The sequence below is a fragment of the Chelonoidis abingdonii genome, chromosome 9, assembly GCF_003597395.2.
Source record: "Chelonoidis abingdonii isolate Lonesome George chromosome 9, CheloAbing_2.0, whole genome shotgun sequence".
Lineage (NCBI taxonomy): Eukaryota > Metazoa > Chordata > Testudines > Testudinidae > Chelonoidis > Chelonoidis abingdonii.
The window spans coordinates 8,521,760-8,546,143 of NC_133777.1; the positions used below are offsets into that span (position 1 = coordinate 8,521,760).

The 24,384-nt window shown below is 43.2% G+C and overlaps 1 protein-coding gene across 5 annotated transcripts in view; it reads left to right on the forward strand.

Moving 5' to 3' along the window:
• RNF216 (ring finger protein 216) overlaps positions 1-24,384 on the forward strand; it is a 121,736-nt gene that overhangs the window by 19,614 nt on the left and 77,738 nt on the right. For 4 of the 5 annotated variants that reach the window (XM_032767765.2, XM_032767768.2, XM_075069172.1 and 1 more), the window contains 12 exons: positions 2,725-2,850; positions 4,134-4,267; positions 7,139-8,005; positions 11,814-11,890; positions 14,658-14,760; positions 15,573-15,737; positions 16,935-17,049; positions 17,362-17,501; positions 18,510-18,560; positions 19,671-19,808; positions 21,363-21,511; positions 22,030-22,108. In XM_032767765.2, coding sequence (XP_032623656.1) covers positions 2,784-2,850; positions 4,134-4,267; positions 7,139-8,005; positions 11,814-11,890; positions 14,658-14,760; positions 15,573-15,737; positions 16,935-17,049; positions 17,362-17,501; positions 18,510-18,560; positions 19,671-19,808; positions 21,363-21,511; positions 22,030-22,108 — 2,085 coding nt within the window. In that variant the 5' untranslated portion in view covers positions 2,725-2,783. The remainder of the gene's footprint in view (positions 1-2,724; positions 2,851-4,133; positions 4,268-7,138; positions 8,006-11,813; positions 11,891-14,657; positions 14,761-15,572; positions 15,738-16,934; positions 17,050-17,361; positions 17,502-18,509; positions 18,561-19,670; positions 19,809-21,362; positions 21,512-22,029; positions 22,109-24,384) is intronic. The other variant, XM_075069173.1, reaches the window with a different exon arrangement.

A 24,384-nucleotide genomic window follows, 5' to 3' on the forward strand; every position in this document is an offset into this window, starting at 1 on the left:
TCTCTTTTGTACTGGAGTAGTCAGATTGGTGCCATCTTGCACATTCTGTAATGGCGGATGTGAGAAACGTTATCAGGGTGAGAAACTAATCCAAGCCAAAATCCTCTGTCCTGTAAAGGAATCTAATCTCTTGTGGAAAGTAAAGCATGATCTGAGGGCACTTTCCTGGTGTTAAGAACAAAGTCTGTGAAAGACAGCTATTCCCGGGATTCCTTCACTTGCCTGTTTGGAGGATAGGTGTGGGTGTGATCGACAGGGGAATAATACGTATTTGTGTTCTGTGTGTTCACTGCCAGGGAAACTGTAGTACACAGTATTGTGATACATATCTGAAAGCCCCAACTAGATGAACGAAGGGCCAAGAGCAGTCATGTTTATGGGAATGAGCGGCAAAATGTCTGTTAACCCTCAGGTTCTTCTCTCTCATCCCACCAGCACCTGTTAGAATTTGAGATTTCATTGTGTGTTCTCAAACAGTTTAAAGATTTGTAGAAAAGATGAGAAAACTGTTCTACCAGTAGATAAAATTGCTCCTGAGTTCAGCTTCTGAATAATTCTAGTTCACTGCTTTGTTCATAGCACAGATACCATTTCTTAGTATTGGGGCATCTTATTGGCTCTAGAAAAAACTGTGATATGGCTTGTTTCATAACGTAAGGATAGTGATTGTGGGGTTTGTCAACTGATAACATAGTGCCATTAATTTCAGTTGATAGTTTTGTCCAGTTACCAGCCTACACAAATAGTGTTTTTTCTACCAGCAGATGGCAGCAGAAAACCCCACCAGATAGTCTCAGTCTCATTCTTTGGTTTACCTCTGAAGACTGTGAGTGGCATTTCTGGTAGAGTAAGTTTAGAGTTTTTTTCCTTTAGGGATCCTTAAGTGAGCTACCCATCTCTCCCACTGGACTGGGTGGTTTAAAGCCAGTTTGTCACTTTCTCCATAGCATCTCATGCCTCCTTGGTCTCGTCTCCTTTCAGTCACTTTAGCCTAATCCTCAGAACAAAAGAAAACTGAACCATGTCCTGTTTTGAGGAGCACTGACAATTTTCTGCCAAAGTCTGGATGTGGGTGTGCGGGCGGGAGGTTGGCCAAGCAGGGCCTGGAGTACCCCAGAGGTGCTTAGTCTGTATCAGGAAGGCCTATTCAGATAAGCGTATGAACAGTTTGTCCTCTAAGTGTGGTTCCTTCTCTGTGAAGCATGTTTGCGCGTCTACTCTGCATCTATAATTAAGGCTAAGATTTTGTCATGGTTATTTTTAGTAAAAGTCAAGGACAAGTCACAGGCAATAAAAAAAAAAAAAAAAATTCACAGAAACCATGACCTGTCTGTGACTTTTGCTGCTGCGGCTCCATGATTTCCCCTTTCACCATGGTGGCTGGGAGCTGCGGGGTGACCATATTTCCCAAAGAGAAAATGGGACACCCCAGCCGCTCTTCTGAAGTGTCTCCCCTCTCCTCCCACCCACACCCCCATGCAAGGCAGTCTCCCATCCCTGGAAGCCTGAGGAGGGGCCCCCTCAGGAGGCTGCCACCTCTCGCTGGAACCCTGCCAGGGAACCCACTGGCTGCCAGCTTGAGTTCCTGGGGCTGAAGCACAGAATGTCACTGAGGTCTCGAAGCCACTAATTCTGTGATTTCCGTGACCTCCATGACATAAATGTAGCCTTATCTATAATGTACCCATGTGAGCACTTTGCAAACTCCTAGAACAGATTCAGTGGTGTAACAAAGTCACTCCCTAGAGAGGCTCTGTGGAAGTTATTTTCTGTGGTTTCCTCTGTCCTTTGTTTTGCTGATGGGTGGTGGTTTTTGAAATCCTACTTCTCTATTGTTCTTTTCCAGGTCAGAAGAGTAGCACCTTCTTACTGTCTAGTTTTCTTTCCTGTCATCTCTTTCTATACTGGAATAGGCATCCCACCTGTTGAATGACTTGTGACCTTAGCTGAAAACTAATAATAAAGGCGAGATTTAATTGTTATCTTAGTTTCCTGGCTTCTTTGCCAGAACACTAAAATAAAACTAAGTTTAAATGATTCCTTTCTTTGGATGACATTTAAAATTACTAGGCCTTTGGCTTCAAGAATGGCCTCTCAGTCTGATAGTGGAAACAAAAAATCTGAGAAGCAGATTCCATCAGTGAATTAAGGACTGTAGATGAGGCTGTATCAAAATCAGGTGAGGGGTAATGGTGAGGTCTGCCTTTAAAATGGCCCAAGATACTGCCTGTCTTAGTTCTGACTAGTACAGTAGCTATCCAAACACTGATTCTCTCTAGTGAAGGGGCCACTTTTACCTTTTGCTTGACTCCAATAGCCAGGGCTTTGGAGCTGTGCTCCAGCTCTGCTCCAGCTTCAGGCAAAAACCTGCAGCTCCACTGCTCCGGATCTGCTCTGCGCTCCAGCTCTGGGATCCGCTCCAAAGCCCTGCTAATAGCTTCCAAAAATATCACCTATGCACTTCAAGTGGCTTGTTTTCCCTTTTGCTTAATATGATCACCATGTCACAGGCTTAGCTCTCTTAAAATGTGTGTGCTTTTTCTGAAGTCATTCTGCATTTCCAGAACCTGCAATTGAAAAAAATCCAATTGAGCATAGCTGCAGGAGGATCTTGGAATACAATCCTTCCTGAAATGAAATTAGTCTGTATGTGGTGTGGGCTCTGAAGAGAGAACAAAGTGAGACCATCGATGTGTTCACTCCCATTTTGGTCTTGTTTTCCAGGTCCTGAAGTTGTGATTGCCATGCTCAGGTATTGATGCGCATATGCACAGCTGTTTAAAATGGCAGAGGGAGGTGGCAACGAAGAGGTAATTCACCTGAACAGTTTCCGTAGCCACAGTGGGAAAGGTAAGTAACTTCACATGCACTTGCCAAGTCCCTAGATTGAACACTAGTGCTTGCAAGCAGTAAACCTCTGAAAGCTGTGTGAGTAACACGTAAGGTGTTAGCATGCTCTGCTGCACCAAATTGCATTCTCATTTGGTTGCCAAGAAGTGTCTGAATTTCTCCTTCTCCCATTCCACTTTCTTCAGGCTGTTTGCTATGATCCTGGAAATAGCCACTCAATATAGAGCTACTTTTGCAAATCTTTGAGGGGCTGGTAGTGCAGCCCACCTTTTAGGGGTCTCCTGGCATGGAGGCTGGCTTTGCGTTCATGTCCTGATAGGACTGTGTAAGTTGGCATTTGTTCTTTCACAAGTGGAGTTTAAAATACCAGTGTCTTTGTGTATTTGGAGATAAAGGAATAAATCTGTTCTTTGTAGGCAAGTGATGGGCGGTCATGGCAGTTTTTTGTTATATCAGATTACTGAAGGTTGAACTAAAATCTTGAGCATCAGATCCGTGCTTTGCATCTGGGATAAGTGGTGTCTGTCATGTAGCGAAACCATAAATCTCTGGATGAAAAGTGTGTTCAAGGTTCCAGAAACTGCTTATTTCTGTGTTCTTAACCCGTTCTTGTGAAAAGCCTTGTAAGATAAGGACACCACTTCCTGGCAGAATACACTTTTGGCTGGAGTAGTAGATTTCCTAAAGCCAGTTATCCTATCTCATTCAGTCAGACTCCTGCTAGGTCATTCTTTGCTTTCATAAGAGAATGAATGGCACTTGGATTCCTTTTCCCTTCTCCAGCACCTGCTCAAATGATAAATCAAATAAACAGCCTTTAAGATGTTGACTGTGCTGGAGCCTCGTGTATGCAGTGCCTCCTATCCCATTCCTTATGGAAATGAATTTGAAGAAGCTGAGCACTGATACTAGAGTATCTATTAGCACTTTCAGCAGCCTGTGCTGCTATGCCATTCCCTAAACCGGCTCCTGCTGGAGTCTGAGATGAGGATTTGCATAGCACTAAAGAATAAATGTATTTTTTTTACATATGTGTCTGTTTTGAGGTGGCTTCTGCTGTTGTCTGCACTTGTACAGATTTCCTTACGTTAGTATGCTGACTGGTAAGGAGAGGGCTGTAACAATGAAGTGTGCTGGCACTAATGCCTTTGAGATCCTTTCCCCATTATTGCAATGCAAACTCTAGAACTTTTTTTTTTTAAGATTGAAATTGTAGGATCAAAATATTTTATGAGCTGCTGCAAACCTTTAGCAAATAGATCATGTTCTCTGCCTTACTGCAGACTGGATAAACAGGAGAGATGAAGGACTTATCACCATATCGGACTCCTCAGATGAAGAATTACCTTTGTTGCTAGACGGGCCTGTTCAGCAGCGGCAGGAAGAAGACGACGACGATGTAGTCATCCTGGTGGAGGTGATTTTCATACGTTGTACAAGTTACCACATTATTTTTTTGCCTCTCTAAATAATCTATTGTGCAGGTGAATAACACACTGCTTCAAAGCTCACAGTGACCACTGTGGTAGTTTATTCAGCAGGAGCACCTGAGCTTAGTGTTAGCTGATGGCTGCATTGGCAACTCTTTGGGATCTCAACTCCTCTATCTTATTTGGGTAAAGTAAGGTTAACGAAGCCATGCTGCTTAAGGCAGTGATGTAGCCAAGAAAGATTACAGTTCCCAACATATAATGATTTTTCTCTTAATCCAAGAAGATTGAGCACTGGATACTGGGATGTGTAGTCTCCTCGTTCTGCTCTGTATTTAAAATCAGAGGGGTCATGGACTTCGCTTGATTTGTGGGCATGTGTCGGCCACTTCTGCAATCAAAGGCACAAAATTCTTGCCTGCTGCTTCCAGTAAACTTCTGGCCTTGCATTTAGGGAAGTGGGGATATATTTGAGTATTTAACCATCCAATCCCTTAGGCATATGGCATGTCTCAGTGATCAGATCTGAGCATTAAGAACCAGAATGTCATGACCACTGACACATAAGGGAACCTGTGGTAAACTGACTCTGTGTTTCCAGCCTTCTTAGGAGCAAAGCAGTGTAGGGTAAGCGTGCAATGGCTGTTTGGTTTTAATCTTCAACGTGAAAAAGATCAAGCAATGCCATATGATCTTAAATTTAACCATTTCCGTGTAGCATAGCAGTGCCCTGGATTGATGCCTACATACTATTCTTTGGGCGCATATGTTTCTGGTGCAATGTTGAATGGATTGCATTCTTGACTTCAGTTGTGTATGCAATCAGCTTTTGCCAAGGTATGCAATTGTGGGGCTGTTGACTGCTGCTTTCCTCTAACACCTTTCCTCTCCTCTCCACCTGCACTGCTCTGGGTGTTGGGCTGGCACCTCTCTCTTGGGTGGAAAGGAGCATTTTTCTCACTCTGACTAGGTTTGGGATGCAGTCCCCAGTGTGTTAACCAAGATCACTTTAGCAGGTCCGATCTAGAATCAGACTCTGCAATTCTAGTCCCTCTGGGGCAATGACAGTGGTAATTAGTGATCAAGGTATATTATTTATTTAGAACAAAAACATTTCAGAGAAACATCTTAAAAACAGTAAATTAGCCTAAATATAATGCTTGCTTACCACTCCCTGGATATGGGAAGGCCCAATTCCATAGATTCCTCCGTGGAGCCTATCTCTCTTTCACCAGCCAGTCTCCCTAGACCGTTCCTGACAAGTGCCCTTACGTTCCCAGGAATCCAATTTTAAACTGTTTGAATCCCTTTGAGCTGGTAGGTCCCAGCACCACAAAACAAGGATTACAGTTGGAGACAAGATACATATTTCTGAAGTTAACAGTTGGGCCCCACTGTCTTTCTAGTATGTGCCCAGGTGTTCTGACTGGGGAAGGCATTGTTTTGCTTTCCTCCTTTGTGCCTCCCCACAGCTCCAATATAAGTCAGAGGAGTGCATTCACATGGGATAGCCTTACAACCCAGAACACACATCTCCCTTTGCTGACCTGGTCGCACACAGTTTTAATACCATTATTATAGTTTATTGCTTACCAGGTCCACTTCTGCCACACCACCTTCCCAACATTTTCTCTCTAGTTTCTTGTAGGTGGGTATCTTTTCCTGGGGGCGGGGGTCAATACAGAAATATCTCTTAGGTTGCTCTCAGTACCGTTGTTGGGGAAAAGTGAAGTCCAAGAGCATTGTCACCCTAAATTCTCCTGACTAAGCAATCTGAGGGTTTAGTGCAGTTTAGGGACACAGGGTGCCAGGTGCACTACAAAAAGGATCCATGCTTTCTCCATGTCAGAGGGGACAACTGAGTTGTAAGTGGATCTCTTGAGATAGTTGGATATCTATCTGAGTGAATGGAACCCCAGACCGGCAGCAGGCTGAGTGACTCAGCCTGCTGCCACTCTGGGGTTCCGGCCGCTGGCTCCTGTCAGCTGGGGTCTCAGCTGCCGGCCTGCTCAGCCCACTGCCAGCCTGGGGTTCCCTGGCGGTCCCCAGGCCAGCAGTGGGCACTGAGTGGGGCTGGTGGCCAGGACCCTGGCTGGCAACAGGGCAGCAGCCGGAACCCCAGAGCTCGTGTGCCACAAGTTGCCGACCGCTGTTGTACCTTATAACATTATTTTTCATCTGAACATGTTGGCATACAGAACAAGTTCAGAAGCTGCAACTTCCTAAGACTGTTCTTACAAAGCATATTTCACGTCAGGTTATTTAAAAAAAATCCTCTTAAGTTGTGCAATTTTTTTCCCATTAAAGCAACTACAGGTATCTAGTTAAACAGATTTCTTAACAGAGTGACCATTCCATTCCAGTGTTTGAAAAAGTAGGAATGGCTCTTCAACCTCAATTTGTGGGTTGCAAACCTCAGTCCGCCCAGAGCAGAAATAATGGCTGGTACTAGCACATGACGCTCTGGTTCCTGCTGCCTGTTAAGTGAATTGGTGAACTGAGGTGTGGTTATCAAACTGGTCAGAGTTCCCACTTCTTATTTTAAAGGGTGAGCAGCGCAGTGTGATAGGAATCCATTCAAATCATGTGTACTTAATTTGCCCAGACATCTTTTGTTATTGGTTTTGGTCAGAGTTAAAGTACAGTTGAACTTTGTTGTGAGAAGACAGTAAAATATAAGGTAGGGCAAGTTGCCTGTAATGAGTATCAGACCCGTTTATCATACTGCTTGCTAAACATCTTATTTCCCCTACCTCAGGCCAGAATTTTAGTTGGATGCACAGGTCATCTAGACAGACCACTCCATGGCATGTGCAAAAATGGAGAGCTCCCACTGTTCAGTTTTCTTTTCTTTTTAGACCCCAAAACAGCAGATTCCACGTCCCAATGTCATCAGATCTGCTGCACAGTGGCAAGGTATGAAGCAACTGGGAGAAGTATCTAAGGGTGACATGGCATTGAAGAGTTTGCATCTGCAACCAGGGATTCGTCCTTTTGTGGTGTGCCAGAGAGCCCATTGTAACCACATGGGGGAGAATGGTGCGGGGCCAAGCAGAGACCAGAATGGAAATCATGCCTCGCAGCTGCCTGGACCCTCTGAACACTGTAGGCCCAGGGTTGAAAGAGGAGGTGATTCAGAGCCTGGGCCAAGTGTGGTTCAAGCAATAAAGACAAGTCCACGACCCACTGGTGAAAGGGAGATAATCAACCTGGAGGAAGCTGGCTTCCTACCTATATGGGAGGAAAATCTGGAAGTACAGAACCAGGAGGATGAAGTCTTGGATCAAGAGCTCTTACAAAACCTCAGAGGAGCAATTGCTGCTGCAGCAGCAAGCAGACAGGCCACCAGAGACAACAGTCGGTTGGATCATCCTTATTTCCAGCCTGTAGACAATGAGCCACATACTGTAGCAAGCTGTTGTGCTCCGCAGCAAGGGCAGCCTGAAGCAGAACTGGGATCTTTGCTAAGGGCATACCGGGAGGAGAACCCTGGGCCAGCCTTTCCCAGACCTGAACCACAACAGGATGGGATTCCAGGCCCTGCTTCCCCTCAACCAGCTCATCCCCCAGAGGAAATAAGAGGCCAGTGGGCAGCAATAGACAATGAACAGCCAGGCCCAGCCTTCCCTGCACAGGGATCACATGAGCCTGGCTCTGGTAATGTTCCAGAGCAAGGAGCTGCTGGGCAGGACGAAGACCTCACTGCCCTGCTCATCAAAGAAACAGTAAGTAATTTGTGTGCTGTGTTGGCTGAGGAAGTCACCTCATTTACTTGACCACACTGTGCATTTATAGCCTTTAAAAATGATTTGGTTTTTTTTGACAGAATATGTCCCGATACAGCACTTCACAAGTTCAAAGCACAGCTCTCATTGATTTCAGTTTCAACTGTGAGTGCCTGTTACCTTGTCAAATCAGACCTCAAGGTCTCAAGTTGGATACCCAGAAAATGAAGAACACACAATTAGTGACCACTTGTGAAAAGTTAGGCAAAAGTCATTTAAACTGAGTATATCTCACAGGAACTCTGTGGCAGAGGCAGGGATCAAATTCAGTTCTCCAGGGTAGCATTCAGCTGTCCTTACCACGAGACCCTCCTGCAATCATCCTGCCTCGTTCACTACACACTTTCTGACTTCAGCAACAAATGAATCTGGGGTCCTATAGACATGTCTCCTTTACTACACAGCCCTGATTCATCTTCAGAGCAGTTTCATTCTGTGCACTGGTCCTGTGGAAATAATAGTATGTGATCCTATAATTGACTGCATTATAATGCATAAAAACAAAGGGGCTGAATTAAGGTTGCCCAGGCAACCTTAATTCTAGCATTTCCTAACTTCTGAGTGCTTGAGTTTGCATCCTTAATACTGTTCTTTTTAATATAGGTTTGTTGAGTGTAAGTTCCTAAATTTTCAAAAAAAAGCCATCTGAAAAACAAATTCCATCATGTGGCATCATATTGACATTCACACGAGTCATCAGCAGGATTGGCACCGTTAGATCCATCTCACTTGAGCCAACAGAGTAAATGATAGCAGTAGAAGGTTATCGTCCTCTGTGGACCAGCACTGGAGGTGGATGAGACTCTTTGCCAGTAACTTTCACAGATGTCTGATAGCAGAGGAATGATGAATCTTGGGTTCTGTTCTCAGTTCTGAAGGAGTGTGTTCTCTAGTGGGCACAGATTCTTCTGCCCATTTCCCCCCAAGTTTGACCCCCTTCCTTCTGCCCCATCCTCTTTGCCTTCTTGTCCCAATCTCCTTGCCCAGCCAATCCTAATCTCACCTCTCCAGACTTCCCATCCCACTCCCCGTCTCCTTGCACAGCTGTTTCCAGATTTCCCTCCTCATCCCCTGCAACATCCAGCTCCTGTCTCCTCTGCATTCAAATTAAGTAACTTTCTCCTTCATCCTGCATAGGCTGAGATGGAGGGGTGAGAGTGTCATTCAGAACACAGGAGATGCAGGCTCCCTGTGCTCATTTCTGGTGCCTCACCCTGGCACAGCCTGCAGCCCCCCAGATCTGCAATTGTAGGAAAGTCCTGACCACATGCAAACTGGAGCATGCCCAGTGCAGACTCTTTGTCAATTTTACATGTGAAGCTCTAGCAAGTCCCTAATGAGCACGTGCAAACTGATTCCTCCTCCTATTTCTCCCAACCCTCCAAAAGACTTATAATTTGGCCAAATTTGGAGGGATTTGCATGGGGGTAGAAAATGGCACAAAGGTCACCCCCTGCCAGATTTCAGGTTCCTGCTCCAAAGCATGGAGACTCTAGGGCAGTGGTTCTCAAAGCCAGTCCGCTGCTTGTTCAGGGAAAGCCCCATCGGGCCGGGCTGGTTTGTTTACCTGCTGTGTCCGCCGGTTCGGTCAATTGTGGCTCCCACTGGCCACAGTTCGCCGCTCCAGGCCAATGGGGGCTGCGAGAAGTGGCGCAGGCCGAGGGATGTGCTGGCTGCCCTTTCCGCAGCCCCCATTGGCCTGGAGCGGCAACCTACGGCCAGTGGGAGCTTCAGTCGGCTGAACCTGCGGACGTGGCAGCTAAACAAATTGGCCTGGCCCACCAGGGGCTTTCCCTGAACAAGTGGTGGACCAGCTTTGAGAACCACTGCTCTAGGGCTTTTCAAACTAAATGTCACCAGAAATTTTTAGCATGGGCAAAACTTATTTTTCCCTAGCCTCGTTCTTGGAGATGCTGAACCATCCTGGCTGAAATTTTCTAAAACGCTCAGCCAGAAACAGATGCCTGACGTAGATTTCATCTCAAACAATTTTACAAAGTTTCATAAGCAACTGAAAACAGAGTCATACAATGGGAAGTGTCAGGTAACTTTAGGAGAAGGTGGGGCTGGTAGGACTGCCTATAATAACATAAAATCATGACATTAACTTGATACTGGAAAACTATCCTTTGCTTGTAGCTTTATATTCCTTCACCCATCCTTTTTCTGTGTTGTCTTCTATTACTGTAAGCCCTTCAGGGCACTTATGGTCATCTACGCCATGTGTGCAATGCCTAGTGGAATGGAGCGGTCATCTAAGCTCTGCAACAATAACAGATTGTGCTAGAATCTGGAGGCAGAAATACACCTTATCCCTGGCATATTTTAATCTCTCCTCATATGGAAGCTGTTCTGTAACCCTAATCACTTTTGTTGCCCTTCTCTGTACCATTTCCACTTCTAATGTATCTTTTTTGAGGCCAGGTGAACATAAGAACAGCCATACTGGGTTGGACCGAAGGTCCATCTAGCCCAATATCCTGTCTTCGACAGTGGCCAATGCCAGGTGCCCTAGAGGGAATGAACAGAACAGGTAATCATCAAGCAATCCATCTGCTGTCGCCCTTTCCCAGCTTCTGGCAAATAGGAACTGCATGCAGCACTCAGGGTCTGAGTGTACTATGGATTTACATAGTGGTATTATGATAAGACAGAAAATATCTATCCCTTTCGTAATAGTTTCTAACATTCTGCTGCTTCACGTTGAGTTTCAGAGAACTATTTCCAATGACTTCAAGATCTATCCTGACTGATAACAGCTAATTTAAGCCCCATCATTTTGCATGTGTAGTTGGGATTATGTTTTCCCATGTACATTACTTTAGATTTATCAACATTGAATTTCTTCTTCCATTTTGTTGCCCAGTCACATAGTTTTGTGAGATCTTTTTGAAGTTCTTCACAGTTTGCTTTGGGCTTAACTTCATTATGTCCAATGTTGACTTGTTCTTGAACTACTACGTTTTTTGACAGTCTTATAAGTCAAAATGCTGTACATGATCAGGTTTACACTCCCTGTCTCTCCAGGGATAGGGTGGTGCCTTTTGTAAGAAGAATGCTAGGAAAGGTTGTACAAAAACTATACGAAATGTTCGGTCTTCTCAGTTCTGGTTTATCTTATCACTGACAGACACCTGAGTGCTTGGAGTGGACTCCTTTTACTGATTGTGTTTCAAAGTGTTGCAAGTCTTAGCAGAAAAGATTAAACTACTTAGGACAGGAAACTACTGAACAATAAGAAGCAACAAAGAGTCCTGTGACACCTTTAAGACTAACAGATGTATTGGAACATAAGCTTTTGTGGGTGAAGACAAAGTGGGTATTCACCCACAAAAGCTTATGCTCCAATACATCTGTTAGTCTTAAAGGTGCCACAGGACTCTCTGTTGCTTTTTACAGATCCAGAGACTAACGCGGCTACCCCTCTGATATTGAACAATAGCTACACTTGCTTCATAGAACCTTCCTTCAGTACCACCCCCCAGTGTGTCCAAGGGTGGCTGGTTTAAGCTGTTGTGCAAAGGGATGAGTGGGTGTGGTGAGTAGATACTGAATGGGGGAACCTGAATTCTGTAGTTGACACTCCCCAGGCTGGTTAAGCTTAAATTTCCTCTCAGAAGGTGCTCTGACACCTGAAAGAGGGGACATGTTAGGTAAGCTATATATATTTTTCTACTTTCATTGCTGTTAGTTTTTTTCTGTGACTTTAATTTCCAATATAACAAAACTTTTGCTTTTTCCACCATAGGAAGCAAGATTCCCAGATGTGAGGAAAGAGTATGTTGAGGAATTAATTCACATCAAGAATTGCTATGACCTAAATGTGTAAGTACAGAGCTGAGAGTCAGAATTTCTCACAAAGCAGTGAATTGGTTAATGGGACTGTTTACTCATGAAATAACAAACAAGTTGGCTACAGTCACAGATTCATTATCCTGACCCTAATCATATTGCTTCAAAATGTGCCAGGGAGGAAGTCTGCACTGACATGAGTGTCTAGAAGCACAGAGCCTTCCTTAATCATAACGGAAACCTTCTTGAAAACAAAGCTCCCCCCTTCTGCCCCCCCCCCCCCCCCCGCCCACCTGGCATTGTCCCAGCTCAGCAGAACCGGCTGCCATTATGTTCTAGCTCCACCACCCTTATTCTTGGTAACATGAAAAATACTCTGCCTTCAGGTTTCCTATTTGTTCAAATCTTTCTGTGTTGCAGCTAGAGTTGTTTCATTACTAGTAAACTTCTAGAAAAATGCGAGGAGATGTCTAGGCGGCAATAAAACACAGAGATGACTTTTTTTGTAAAGCATTGCTCAAAGGAGACTGAATTATTCCAGAATGGCTAAAGCTCTCTTGCTACATTACAGCAGGTACAAGTAGAGCTTAAAATAATACTTTTCTGGGTTCTTGGCAAAATTGAGTAGTATGTTGGTACCACATATCTTCTCACTTTTGGAATATTCAAAGTGTCGCTAAGTAAAAAAGTCCTATTAGGTCATGCAGGATTGTGCGTTGCAAAATATTTCTCTAGTACATTATTCAGCCTGCTTTTTAATGTCTGGGTACAGAGGTTTCCATTCCTTCCCTTGAGAGATACTCCGCATCCTACAAGATCTCACATTCAGGAAGATGTTTTCCTACATTTCCTCAAGCAGATTTTTCCCTTAAATATATTCCACTGCTTCTAAATAAACAGTTTCTTTTCATGCTTCATGTTTATACCCTTAATATTTATAGACTGTCCTGATGATGTTTTACTAGCTTTCCTCCCCCTGCTGCTTTTAAAAAAGTCAGTGGATGGGCTTAACTTTCCTTTGCCTATCTGATTTGAAAAAAGTTTCCTGCTTGTTCCTGCACTCCAGCTTGTGACTAACAGGCCATGTACTCCTTATAAAGCTGACACTATGTCCTGGACTCGCCTCCTGATGCTTTGATGTGATTTTCTATAACACTGGAGTGGCCTGCCCTATTAGCTTTGTCGTGTGTATAGAAAATATTCAGAGAAAAATCTAACATGTCATGAGTTGATAGTGTTAACTTTGTAAATATCAGCTGCTGGTAGCCTAGAACTTGAGCAAAACTTTGACAAGTAAAACCAATTGTAAACCAATCTGAGGATTGTTAAATTATTTCATCAGTTGCGTTGGTGGCTCCAGAAAAATCATTATATGTTAAACACTGTATTTGAGATCTCTCTTGATTACCCTAGGATCAAAATGCCACTTAATAAAGAATAATGTATTTCATTAACGCAGCACCACCCTCTTCCTCATTTCCTTGCTGAAATCTGGACACTTAGGCAGTTAAGAAGTCTAATGTCTTGGTATCAGCAGAACTGGGTAAATTCCAGGATTTTGAAACAAGAGGAAGTGGCTCCAAGTATTTTGCTTCATCAGCATGGGTCTGTAGCGTAGAGCCTATCAGTATGGCCTGAAAATGCCATTTCACAGGCTAAAACGTGTTAAAGCTGATTAATAACCTCAGTAACAGATCTGGCATATGTCGTTGAGTTCTGATTCACAGTCCCCTGCTCTGATCATTACAACCCATTTCCTCTGTAGATATAGATTCTGAAATTTCCTCCTCACAGCTCTGGCAACGTATATGCCCTGATGAGCTGTTTGCCATGGCCTTTTCTGAGCAGAAGCTTTTAGTTAAGCTAAACTGAAATGTTTGCATCTGCCAAATTCATGATCACTAATAGTAGGACCTCTGCTGCATTGGACTTGGAGTGAAGTACGTTGTTTATTTTCAAAACAAACAAATTTAAATATGGCTTAAACAGTTGTAGCTAAACCAGTTCCTAATGTGGTCTAGACCGTGCCTGTGTGACTTAAACCATTTTGTAGTGACACCCATATTCAAAGCTTGCACTCTACGTTCAAACTGAGTTTAAACATGGTTTCTTCTCTGTTTCTGTGTGAGGATAGATGGAGGGTGGAGGATTTAACCAAGATTTGTAACAACTCTCCAGGCTGGAAAGGCTGGTGCAGGGCCAGTGCAGCACCTTGTGCTCTTGGATTTCTTTGATCTTAAAATAAAACTTTTGAAAGGTGTTTGTTCTAGTTGAAACAGCAACCACTGGGTTTGAGCTAGTGCTGCATGCATGCTGACTCGTACTCTTTTCTGTTCAATCTCTCTGCTGTTAGTTCTACAATGAAGCACAAATTTAAAAAGTAGTAAATGTTTATTTGAAGTCAACAATGATTTGAAATGCACCCAAAGAAGGTGCCTAGTTTAACATGGCCACTTTTCTGACTATGGCTGCCCTTAAATGTAGTGAGGTAAGTCATATTTGCCATCTCCTTTCTGATATGGAAATAATTATGATGTTGCTAACTCATCTGTGTGAACTGAACTTTGGGGTCAAGTAAAAGAATGATCAGATGTTTGAACAATAAATAAAAGCGAGTGGATTTGTCTTTCAAACCTTCCTGGCTGTAGTTTACTCTAAGCTGAAATGCCGCCTTTTAGCCTGTGACGCCCAGCTGTAGCGTATCCACAGGGCTGCTTAGTTTGAAGAAGCTAAAATTTAAAGGAATGTATGCAGGGATGTGGGCTTGCAAACCCACAAGTAACTGCATTTATCTTTGCAGACTTTGTAATTTTCTTCTGGAAAATCCAGATTATCCAAAGAAGGAAGGCAGAGTGGTTTTAAATCCCAATAGCAGCCTGCTCGCCAGCCAAGATGAGACAAAGGCAAGTGAGAAGTGTCTTCGTATTTAATATGCATCCCAACAAACACAGTCCATTTGGGCTGCTTTCAGAATAAGCTTTTCCTTTCAGTACATGTTTGTACACGATGCCTAGTGCAATGGAGCCCTGATTGGGGGTCCTTTGGTATATTGTAATTCTATCAAAAACGTGCTTGTAAAATGACTTCCAAAGGGCTTTTTTCTACTGGGTCTTGTGCACCCCTAGTTCCTGCCAGTTTTTCCCTTCAAATGTACCATACAAGACTGCATCACATGCAATTTCCTTCAATCAAGGAGAAATGTAAAGCACCCTGACCCCTTCAATCCTTTTCAGTAGGTAATCGATATTAATATGGAGTGCTTCTGTGTACCCAGCTCCTTGGAGTATGAAGTGGTCTGAAATTCTAATCTGATTCTCCATGTGGCATTGGAGTACTACCATTCAGTCGCTAGACTGGCTAGCTGCTTTAGTGTATTTTCCCACTTTATTTCCATCAAAAGTAACTGGAAGAGTTCCTTGTCTCCTCATTGGTTACTTTCCTTTTATTTAAGTAGATCTCAAATGGTTATACAGGGGCCAGACAGCATAGATATTCAGTCTCATGTTCTTGAGAACAGAGCAAATCTTAATCCTGCTCAGATGAACCCACTCATCATTAGAATAACCTAATTCTACACACACTGTGCACACTCTCAGAACAGTCAATTTAGTTCTGGGTGGTCTTGCCAGTGTTCACTCATCACTGCTGAAGAGGAAATTCTTTTTATTTTTAAAGGTCAGGCTTGCATTAACTCCTATCATAATTTTCTCTCCAGGTGCCTAAAGTGGACTACTTTGACTTTTCCAAACTCGCCCCGCTTGACCAACGATGCTTTATCCAAGCAGCTGACCTCCTTATGGCCGACTTCAAAATGCTGAGCAGTCAAGACATCAAGTGGGCACTACATGAACTCAAGGGACACTATGCAATCACACGAAAGGTTCTTCAGTCAGATTTTGTTTTTCTTTCCAAGACTGCCTTTCTCTGGTGCTGGAAGGGGGCAGCCTGGTGCCTTAGTTTATTTTCACCATCTGCTAGTATTAAAAATGCTCCTTTACTTGGAGTGCAATTGATCTTCAGATCACTGGCTGGTAGGAAATGCTGATTTTGTGAAATTTCTGAAGCATCCTGTCTCCTGGAATACAGAGTTATTGGGTGTGCTGGCTAGTTAGTGGCGATTACAACATATCCCGAGGAACATTCCAGGCCTCACAGCCAAAAGGAGGTGTAATTGCCAGCAAAGCCTATTCTAACCAAATCTTAAGACAAACATGTCAGGTTTATACAAACACAAACATAATGGAATGTCACCTCCTAAATTAGATGAGTAACAAGCAGATGTGATCAGACCCTTATGTAACTTACAGCTGATGTGCGATATCCCTCTCTCTTCACTCACTCTTTTACTAATCACCTGAGTTATGAAGAATTGGTTGAGGCTACTGAGCCATTCTGCCCCCCTTAGATTTAGCTTGCACAGTAGTTTCTTTTTAGAAGAATATCCATGTAGCAGAACTGCAGAGCAACTCAAAGGAAGTGAGTTCAAGGGGCGATATGTTTAGTTTAGTTTAGTCTAAGTTGTTGCTGCCTAGTGACCATTTTTTTTTCCTGAAACTGTTAATCCTTTTCCCCCCATCTAATACTACAACACTGAAATATGACTAAACACCTTACCTCTTAGACTAGTTTAATGCGTAGTAGAAAAGTTTTGCATGATTTGGCCCTAAAACCTTCACAGATTACCTGCAAAAACATCCTTCAGAATGTATTGCAGACTGTACCCACTACTTTCTGCGTACTGGCATTGCAGCATTATAGATAGCACTTTAGGGGTTGTTGTATATCATTCCATTGTGCCTGAACAATAAACCACTCTGTTTCCAACTCGATGTGATCTCCCCATGTCTCTTAGGTGGGAGGATGAGTAAAGGATAGAGAAGCAAGCTTATTTCTGAGGCTTTTGCTTCCCTGTCTTCAAGTCAGGCTTGAAGGCCCTGTGAATTTGTAGTGCTTTAACGGACCCACACACAGTTCTTGTTTTCTTGCAAAGAGTAATGTAGGCTTATCTGGAGTGGTTGTGTTTACGTCCCTCTTTTCTTGTTTCTTTTTTTTTATATTGTTTGGGGTTTGTTTAAAGGCCTTTTCTGATGCCCTCAAAAAATGGCAAGAGCTGTCTCCTGAAAACAGTGGGAAGCGAAAAAGGAGGAAAGAAATGAACCAGTTTTCCTACATTGATTTCAAATTTGAGCAAGGTAAGTGGCAGATGGTGTTTATGGTAGTCTGTGTGCATCTTGTGAGCAGAGCTTATCCACCACAGAAGGAACCACTGTTGGGTGCTCTGACTCTGAAACCTCTATTTTTTCTTCCACTGTCTAGTATAGTTGTGATGATATGGTATTCTTCATGAATAAAGAACATGTCTTGTTGATACAGTATTGCTTCTGAGCTCCTGAAGTTGTATAATGGGTAGTGGTCTGTCATGTCCCAGGTATAGATGAGGAAACACCCCAAACTTTGTTCTCACTGCCCAGTCCCTTCTCATCCTGCTTCTAATCCTGCTTTAGGTGACGTTAAAATTGAGAAGCGGATGTTCTTCTTGGAGAACAAGAGACGGCACTACAGGTCCTATGATAGACTCTCGCTTCTCCCACCCGTGCAACTGGAGCAGGAGTTCTATGAACAGAAAATTAAAGAGATGGCAGAGGTGAGACTGTCATGAACTGCCCTCATTGTCGGTCAGTCAGTCTGTCTCCTGCAGAAATACAAATACCTGAACAAAATGATGAATATCTATCAATTCTCCCTCCCCCCAGTTCCCATTCATGACTTAGATATGAGCTGTGGTTTGGTGCCTTGCTAGCAACTTATTCAGAGCTTACTACATGCGTAGGCAGCTAACTACCATTTCTGCCTAGAGAAATCTCCCCACAGCTCACATTTTCACTTGATTTGGGATGCTTAGCTAGAATTAAAATGCCATTCTGGACCCTCCTTAATCCAGGGAGAGGTGTGGTTGGATTTTGTTCCTTGAGTTCTAGGACTGCTCATTCTCTGCCCCAGTAAGCTTTAAACCTCCTTCTCTGTTTGGCAGTAACATCCCTTCTTTCATCACAATACTAATGGTAAGATTTCCTTTGGAGTTTAATACAGCTCTATAACTAGCAAGCATGGTCTCTGCGTGTGCCTGCAAGGCAATCTGTCTACCCACTTCACCTTCTGCAGGCTACACATACTATGCAGAACTCCTCTGTCTACCTACATTGAAACTAAAAGCAGAACCCTGCCACCCATTACTACAAACTGCCTCTGCAGCTCAGATTCTAGGAAAGGGCTGAGTTTATAGCTTAATACTGACTTGTTGTGGAAAGAATTGCTTTAAAAACTTGATATAAATTGATGATGTTCCTTTTAAAAGAAGGCAGGTGCTCTCAGAATCATCTCTGTAAAAACCCTTGACTGTGGTATCTCCACCGCACATTGGGTCTGCAAGAGCCTGAATTTGCTGACTGTCTGGAATTTGGTTCATAGCAGTGGTGGGCTGATGGGTAGCTTGTTGGGTAACTGAAATTGGAATGGTCGTTTGAGCAGTTTGTGGGCAGCCCATCACGTGTAACATACTTCTGATTCTTAAATCTTAAGATTACATAAGTGTTTAACGCTCCATTCCAATCGCTGCTAGTTCTAGAATTACAAGTGCACATGTCTTTTTCAGCATGCAGACTTCCTTCTTGCCCTGCAGATGAACGAGGAGCAGTATCAGAAGGTCAGTAACTCTATCACCTGATTTTTGTAATAAGTATTTGCATTTACTCCCTTATTTCTAAGCTGACTTGGTCTGGCTCCTCACATACTCCATTCATTTGCTATAAGATTATTTTGCTGAGCTGGCAGTGTGTGTGTGTGTGTTGGCTGGCTGGCTGGCTGGCTTTTAGAAAAGATTATCAACAATTGAGTCCAGGAAGGCAGTATTGGTGCACGTAATGATCTGTAGTAACTCATTTGGTTGCTGTTCATAACTTGATTGGCCAGTACTAGTATCAGGATTGCCATTGCTATGCACGTTATGGTAATTTAAAACAGATGTGCTATTCTTGGAGAGGCTTCTTTTCCATTTGCGGTGGAGGCTTGTTAGAAATTTGAAAACTAAAACTTTCCATTTCAATTAAGAGAGATGATGGCTGGCGTTCTATTCAGCTGCCATAGATTACCTTTTTCCTTTCAATAACCATTACCTTTAAGCTTTGGAGTTCATACTGGCCTTTACAAGGAAGGGAACATCCTTACTTCCATCAGTGCCATCGTATCACAGACAGGAACTGTGCAAGCTTCCCTGCCTCTACAACAGTGCTGCCAATGCACCATATTCCTGACCTGTGATATGGATAAATATCCTTTGGGGTAGTTGTAGGCCACTAAACTTGAATCCTAGTCTCCAAATGTGAATGGTGCTTTCTGCCCTTTCCTCCCCTCTAGTGATGCTTTTATTCTTCTGTAGTTCAAATCCCCTAATTCTTAACGTTTAGGCGGACTAGCAAATACACCAAAGCATGCATGGGTTTGGTAATTGGCTACAGTGATAGCTTGTCCTATATCGCAGTCTGTTTAGAGAGTGGTTACAACCTCTGTTTTTTAACTTTCTTGCGGAATTTAAACTCTAAAGAAAGCAACTATTTGACTGTTACAAACTAGCTACTCTTGTTAGAAATGCTCATGCCACTTTCAGCTTATTGGGAGTCTCAGAGTGGGTAGTAAGGTTGTGTCTCAACTGCACATGCTAATTTTATGGGTGTCTCATTTATATATTTCCAGTAGTCTATCGCTGTAGTTACTTGGGTTGGATGGAGGGGGAATTTATCTTTTTAATGGGTTGCAGGATGGTCAGATGATCGAATGTCGTTGTTGCTATGGGGAATTCGCATTTGAGGAACTGACACAGTGTGCAGATGGTCACTTGTTTTGCAAGGAGTGCCTAATCAAATATGCTCAGGAGGCAGTCTTTGGCTCTGGGAAGGTAAGTGTCCCAACAAGAGAGTGAAAGGTGGATAGAGGCATCGTGTGTAAGTTCATGTAATCAATAACGTGAAGTATGTGGTTATGCTGGAGGCATTTGTGAACTTGGTATTACTGCACTTCTTGTGAAGTGTTCCATTGTGTGGAATGCACTCAGACTTTAGTAGCAAAAAACCAAATTCGTCTTGCCCTCCTGCAGATAGCTAACTGCCTACTTTGATCTTTGTCGTTGAATTGAATAGCTCCTTAATGGTGCTAAATGCACAAAAACTGTTAATGTATGGTTACGGTTACATAGTTAAGCAAGCGGAATTAAGGTTCTCATAGCAACATTTTCCCCAAAAGTGTGCAGTTGCCCCTATCAATAGCCAGGCTCAATGGGGTGAGTAAAAGAAAGACGAGGTTTTCACTTTCTTCCTATGTCTTCACTTCCAAACCAGAGCCAGAACCTGGTTTTGCACAATGGGGTAGGTTGGTGGCTGGGACTCAAGATTTGAACTCTGAGGCAGAAGTTTTCAAGCTGTGAGGTGAGCCCTCCTAAGGGGGCATGGAGGGATATTGGCAGGGGTGATCTGCAATGCCAAGTGGCTCAGACTTCTGCCTCTGCAGTGGGGCTTGGGTTCCGGCACTCAGATAGAGTGCCGCTTCCACTCCAACTCACCTCTCTTTTTTGTCTGGGTTGGAGGAGGTACGGCCAAAAATTATAATTCAAAGGGGGGCTCAGCTCAAAAAGCTTGCAAACTGCTGCCCTGAGGCATGCAGGGAGTGAAGACATGGGAGATTTTCCTGTGTAGTGTTCCAATTCCATTTTTTGTTTAGCTTTTAAATATCTATACGTTGATAGATATTAGTACACCTCTACCCCGATATAACGCGACCCGATATAACACAGATTCAGATATAACGCGGTAAAGGGGAAGGGGGGCTGCGCACTCCGGTAGATCAAAGCAAGTTCGATATAATGCAGTTTCACCTATAACGCAGTAAGATTTTTTTGGCTCCCGAGGACAGCGTTATATTGGAGTAGAGGTGTATGTACCATGTCTCGTGATGCAGCTTGAAGTGGAGGAACTGAAGTGTAATGGTATAGCAACACTAATCCACAGTTAAAATGTCAGTGACTTCAAAAGAAGTCCACACAGGGGGTTGTGACAACAAAAATATACACGTAGCAGGCTTTAGCTCATAAAACAATGTCACTGTTCTGTTCATAAGGTAGAAATATTTCAAAATATTTGAAAAGGGTGAATTCTGCCATTAATGAGCGACCTTCTGTGGGAAAATGGCCACTGCACAAAATGATTGACCATATTTGATAGCTGAGTGTTTACATGGTATATGGCACTTGTCTGATATATTATCTGTTCCCCTTCCACCTCTGCACATATGTAGACATCTGCTGTGGTCACATTTGAAATGTCAGTTTCAATAACAACATTTTCTTTGTTTTAGACCACTCAGTTCTGTTGAATCAGCCTTGATTCAGTAGAATTGAGTGGTGCCTTACGTTTTATGAACTTTCATTGTTTCTTCTTCTCTTCCCTCACCAACGTAGTCAGAGCTCAGCTGCATGGAAGGGAGCTGCACATGTTCATTCCCGACCAGTGAGCTGGAGAAGGTACTCCCAGAGAACATCCTTTGTAAATACTACGAGCGGAAAGCTGAGGAAGAGGTGGCTGCTGCCTGTGCAGATGAGCTAGTCAGGTAAGTTCCCAGCGTGTCAAAGTGGGTTAATACTGTGAGAGAGATGAACGAGTGGTAGTTGGACAGCTAGTGTTACAGTAGATTCTGGTTCTATAGCCGAAAACGTTAGTTGGCTTCGTAATACAAGGCAGCTAGATTTTTTTTTTAAAGGCTGTGTGTAACTGAGGCATCTGACTTTTACCCCTGAATATTTGTGTTAATAAAAACTAGCTTTCTTTGGTAGGTAGAAACAGATCAAAATCAATAGAGCGTTGCACCCCTTGTGGTTTGTCAGCTCTGCACTAATCCTTTGTGTGACATAGTCTAGAAGCAGCACTAAGCACATGATCTTTAGGACACACAGAGGGGTTGCAATCAGAGAACTGTAGGAAGAGAAGAGGCAGTGCTGAGGTCATTGAATCTTTTCTTTGATAGACAGGCCTTAGCTGGCCACCTTGTTAATGGGCGTGTGGATTTGTTACAACAGAGTTACAGAATACAGCACATTAATGTTGTCTTTTTTTTTTTTTGCACTGTAGGTGTCCTTTCTGTAACTTCCCTGCGCTCCTGGACAATGATGTGAAGCGGTTCAGCTGTCCCAATCCTCGCTGCAGGAAGGTAAAGGGCTGATATTTACCTGGTCGTCTCTTTCAGAGTTCTGAGGTATAGCACTTGAGGGCTGCTCTGTTTTGCTAGCAGTATGAAATATGCATGTGATGTGGGTGTGGTGGAGGGATAGAATTCTTGCCAAAGTGGCTTGTTGGTCTTCTGTTAAGGCACGTGACTAAACGCAGGACTGCATTTCAGAGTACTGTTAATACAGACATGGTTAAATCCTGCTCTGTGTGCTCCAGAGATGGGTGCACAGTAATGTCTCTCGACACTTAAGCACAAGTTTAAAATGGACTTGTAATCGGGTCTTTTTAAAATGTCATTTGGCTTTTATGACAGTTCTAACTGTAATGAAACTTTAAGAGAATTGGGGAAACCAAATTCCATAACAGAATGACACTTTCTGTTGTTGCTGCATGTCACCACTCTGGGTCCAGACTTTCTTTGTAAGTAATGCCAGAAGGTCACCATCTGCAGGGTTTACATGAAATCTGTACACTCAGAGGACTGGGTATTGACATACTCATCACAAAACCCACTAATCAGCATCCTTGTTCCCATCTCAGCAGAGGGCTTAGCCACTGAATGGGTCCTGGAGAATGAGCCATCCTTTCAGCCATGGAGGTAGTCTCACTAGGTCAAAAGAGAGGTACATTGGCAGAGCATAATGGAGAAACCTTGAACTGCCACAGCTTGTGCTGCATCTGCTCTGTAGAGAAATAGGGTTTAGTTTCTTCTAGAGACTTTGAGTGCTAAATGCACGTAGAATCTTGATGGGACTTTAATTCTAATTTTTTTCTCAGAGTGTCTTCTGACTCACTGGTGCCAGTGAATTAAGACCTAAGCTCTAATACCTAATGAGTCTTGTTCAACTTAAGCCACAATATCAGAGACTCTGATGGAATGGTCTGTATCACGGAAGCTCCTGTCTTAAATGAATCATGCTCATGCTTGTAGCCACTGAGAGTTCTTAATATGCTTGTAGCCACTGAGAGTTCTTAATTCTAAATTTTATGTGGCCATTTGCCTATGATGAGACTTTCTATACAAGATGATTACTTCTCATTTTATCTTTTTGGAGTAACTTGTGTTGCTAAGAATAGATAACTACATTATTGTCAGCACTGTGAAGCTGAGAGCAAGACTAGCCTGATGAAGGATCAGCAGTTACTTTTTGGGTTCCAGCACAACAGACCCACTGAACTAATGTCAGCTGGTACTGCTAGCCCAAGAGAAAAAATTACAGCTTCCAATCATGTGGGCTAAGGAAGGCTGAGAACCACTAGGTGGCACCAGTGACTTGTGCACAATCAACCAATTTTTAAAACTGTTTTCTAAAAGAATAGAACCCTCCCTTTTTTTTTTTTTTTTTTTTTTTTTTTTTTAAGTGAACCATACAGGTCAATCCCACGGGTTACAGCAAGTAAGCAGAATTCAGAGTTTAAATATTTGAAGAATATTACAGAATTCTAAAATTTCGGGTATTCGTTTCAGAATGTAATGTTATAGCATGAAGAAATGGCAGGGTGTTCAGGTTGATCAGTGCTTCAAATGCACTATCCTTTTGTTTGGCTGGCTCTTCTGATATTGCAGTATTTCAGGCTAACTTGCCAGCACTTAAACCAGGGACTGGATTTCTACCATATCAACAGCTTGTATTGGTGCATTAGCCAGAGGTTTATGGGGCTGATCAGAATTTTTAGAAGATTACTTAAAAAGAAACAATTTTGGGCTTAATAGGAAGAATCAATATGTTTCTTGAAATGGGAGGACTTGTCCATGCTTTGTAGCTGTGCTTGCAATGATTTCCCCAAGTTCCATCTATCTTGTCTTTCCATAATGGGGATTTTACCAGTTAATGTCTCCATTTGCAGGAAGCTTTTTTTAGTGAGGAGTATAAAGGGTTAGTATGGGAATGTGGGGTGATGCAGGAGTGCAGTGGATGTTCGATATCGGAAGGGCTGCAGAGACTCAACAGTGGTGCCTCCAGCAAGTTACCAACAGCTGCCTCTGGAATCCCTCCATGGCTGGAAGGACTTTGGCTGCATTGCAGAACGTAAAGTGAGGGGAAGTCTAAAGTCCAGTGGTAGGGGTGAAATGAGAGCCTTGTGATTTCAGCAGAGGGGACACAGGATCCTTGTGAGGGGGCAGGGACTGGCGAACCAGATGGTGGTCCCATAGTGTTTTCATATTCTCTCTCTCAGCCTCTCTGGTGTCAGTTCTAGGGTTCACATTGGTGGTGTTTGGCTTCTCCCAAGACTTCCCCTAAAATCTTGTAGAGT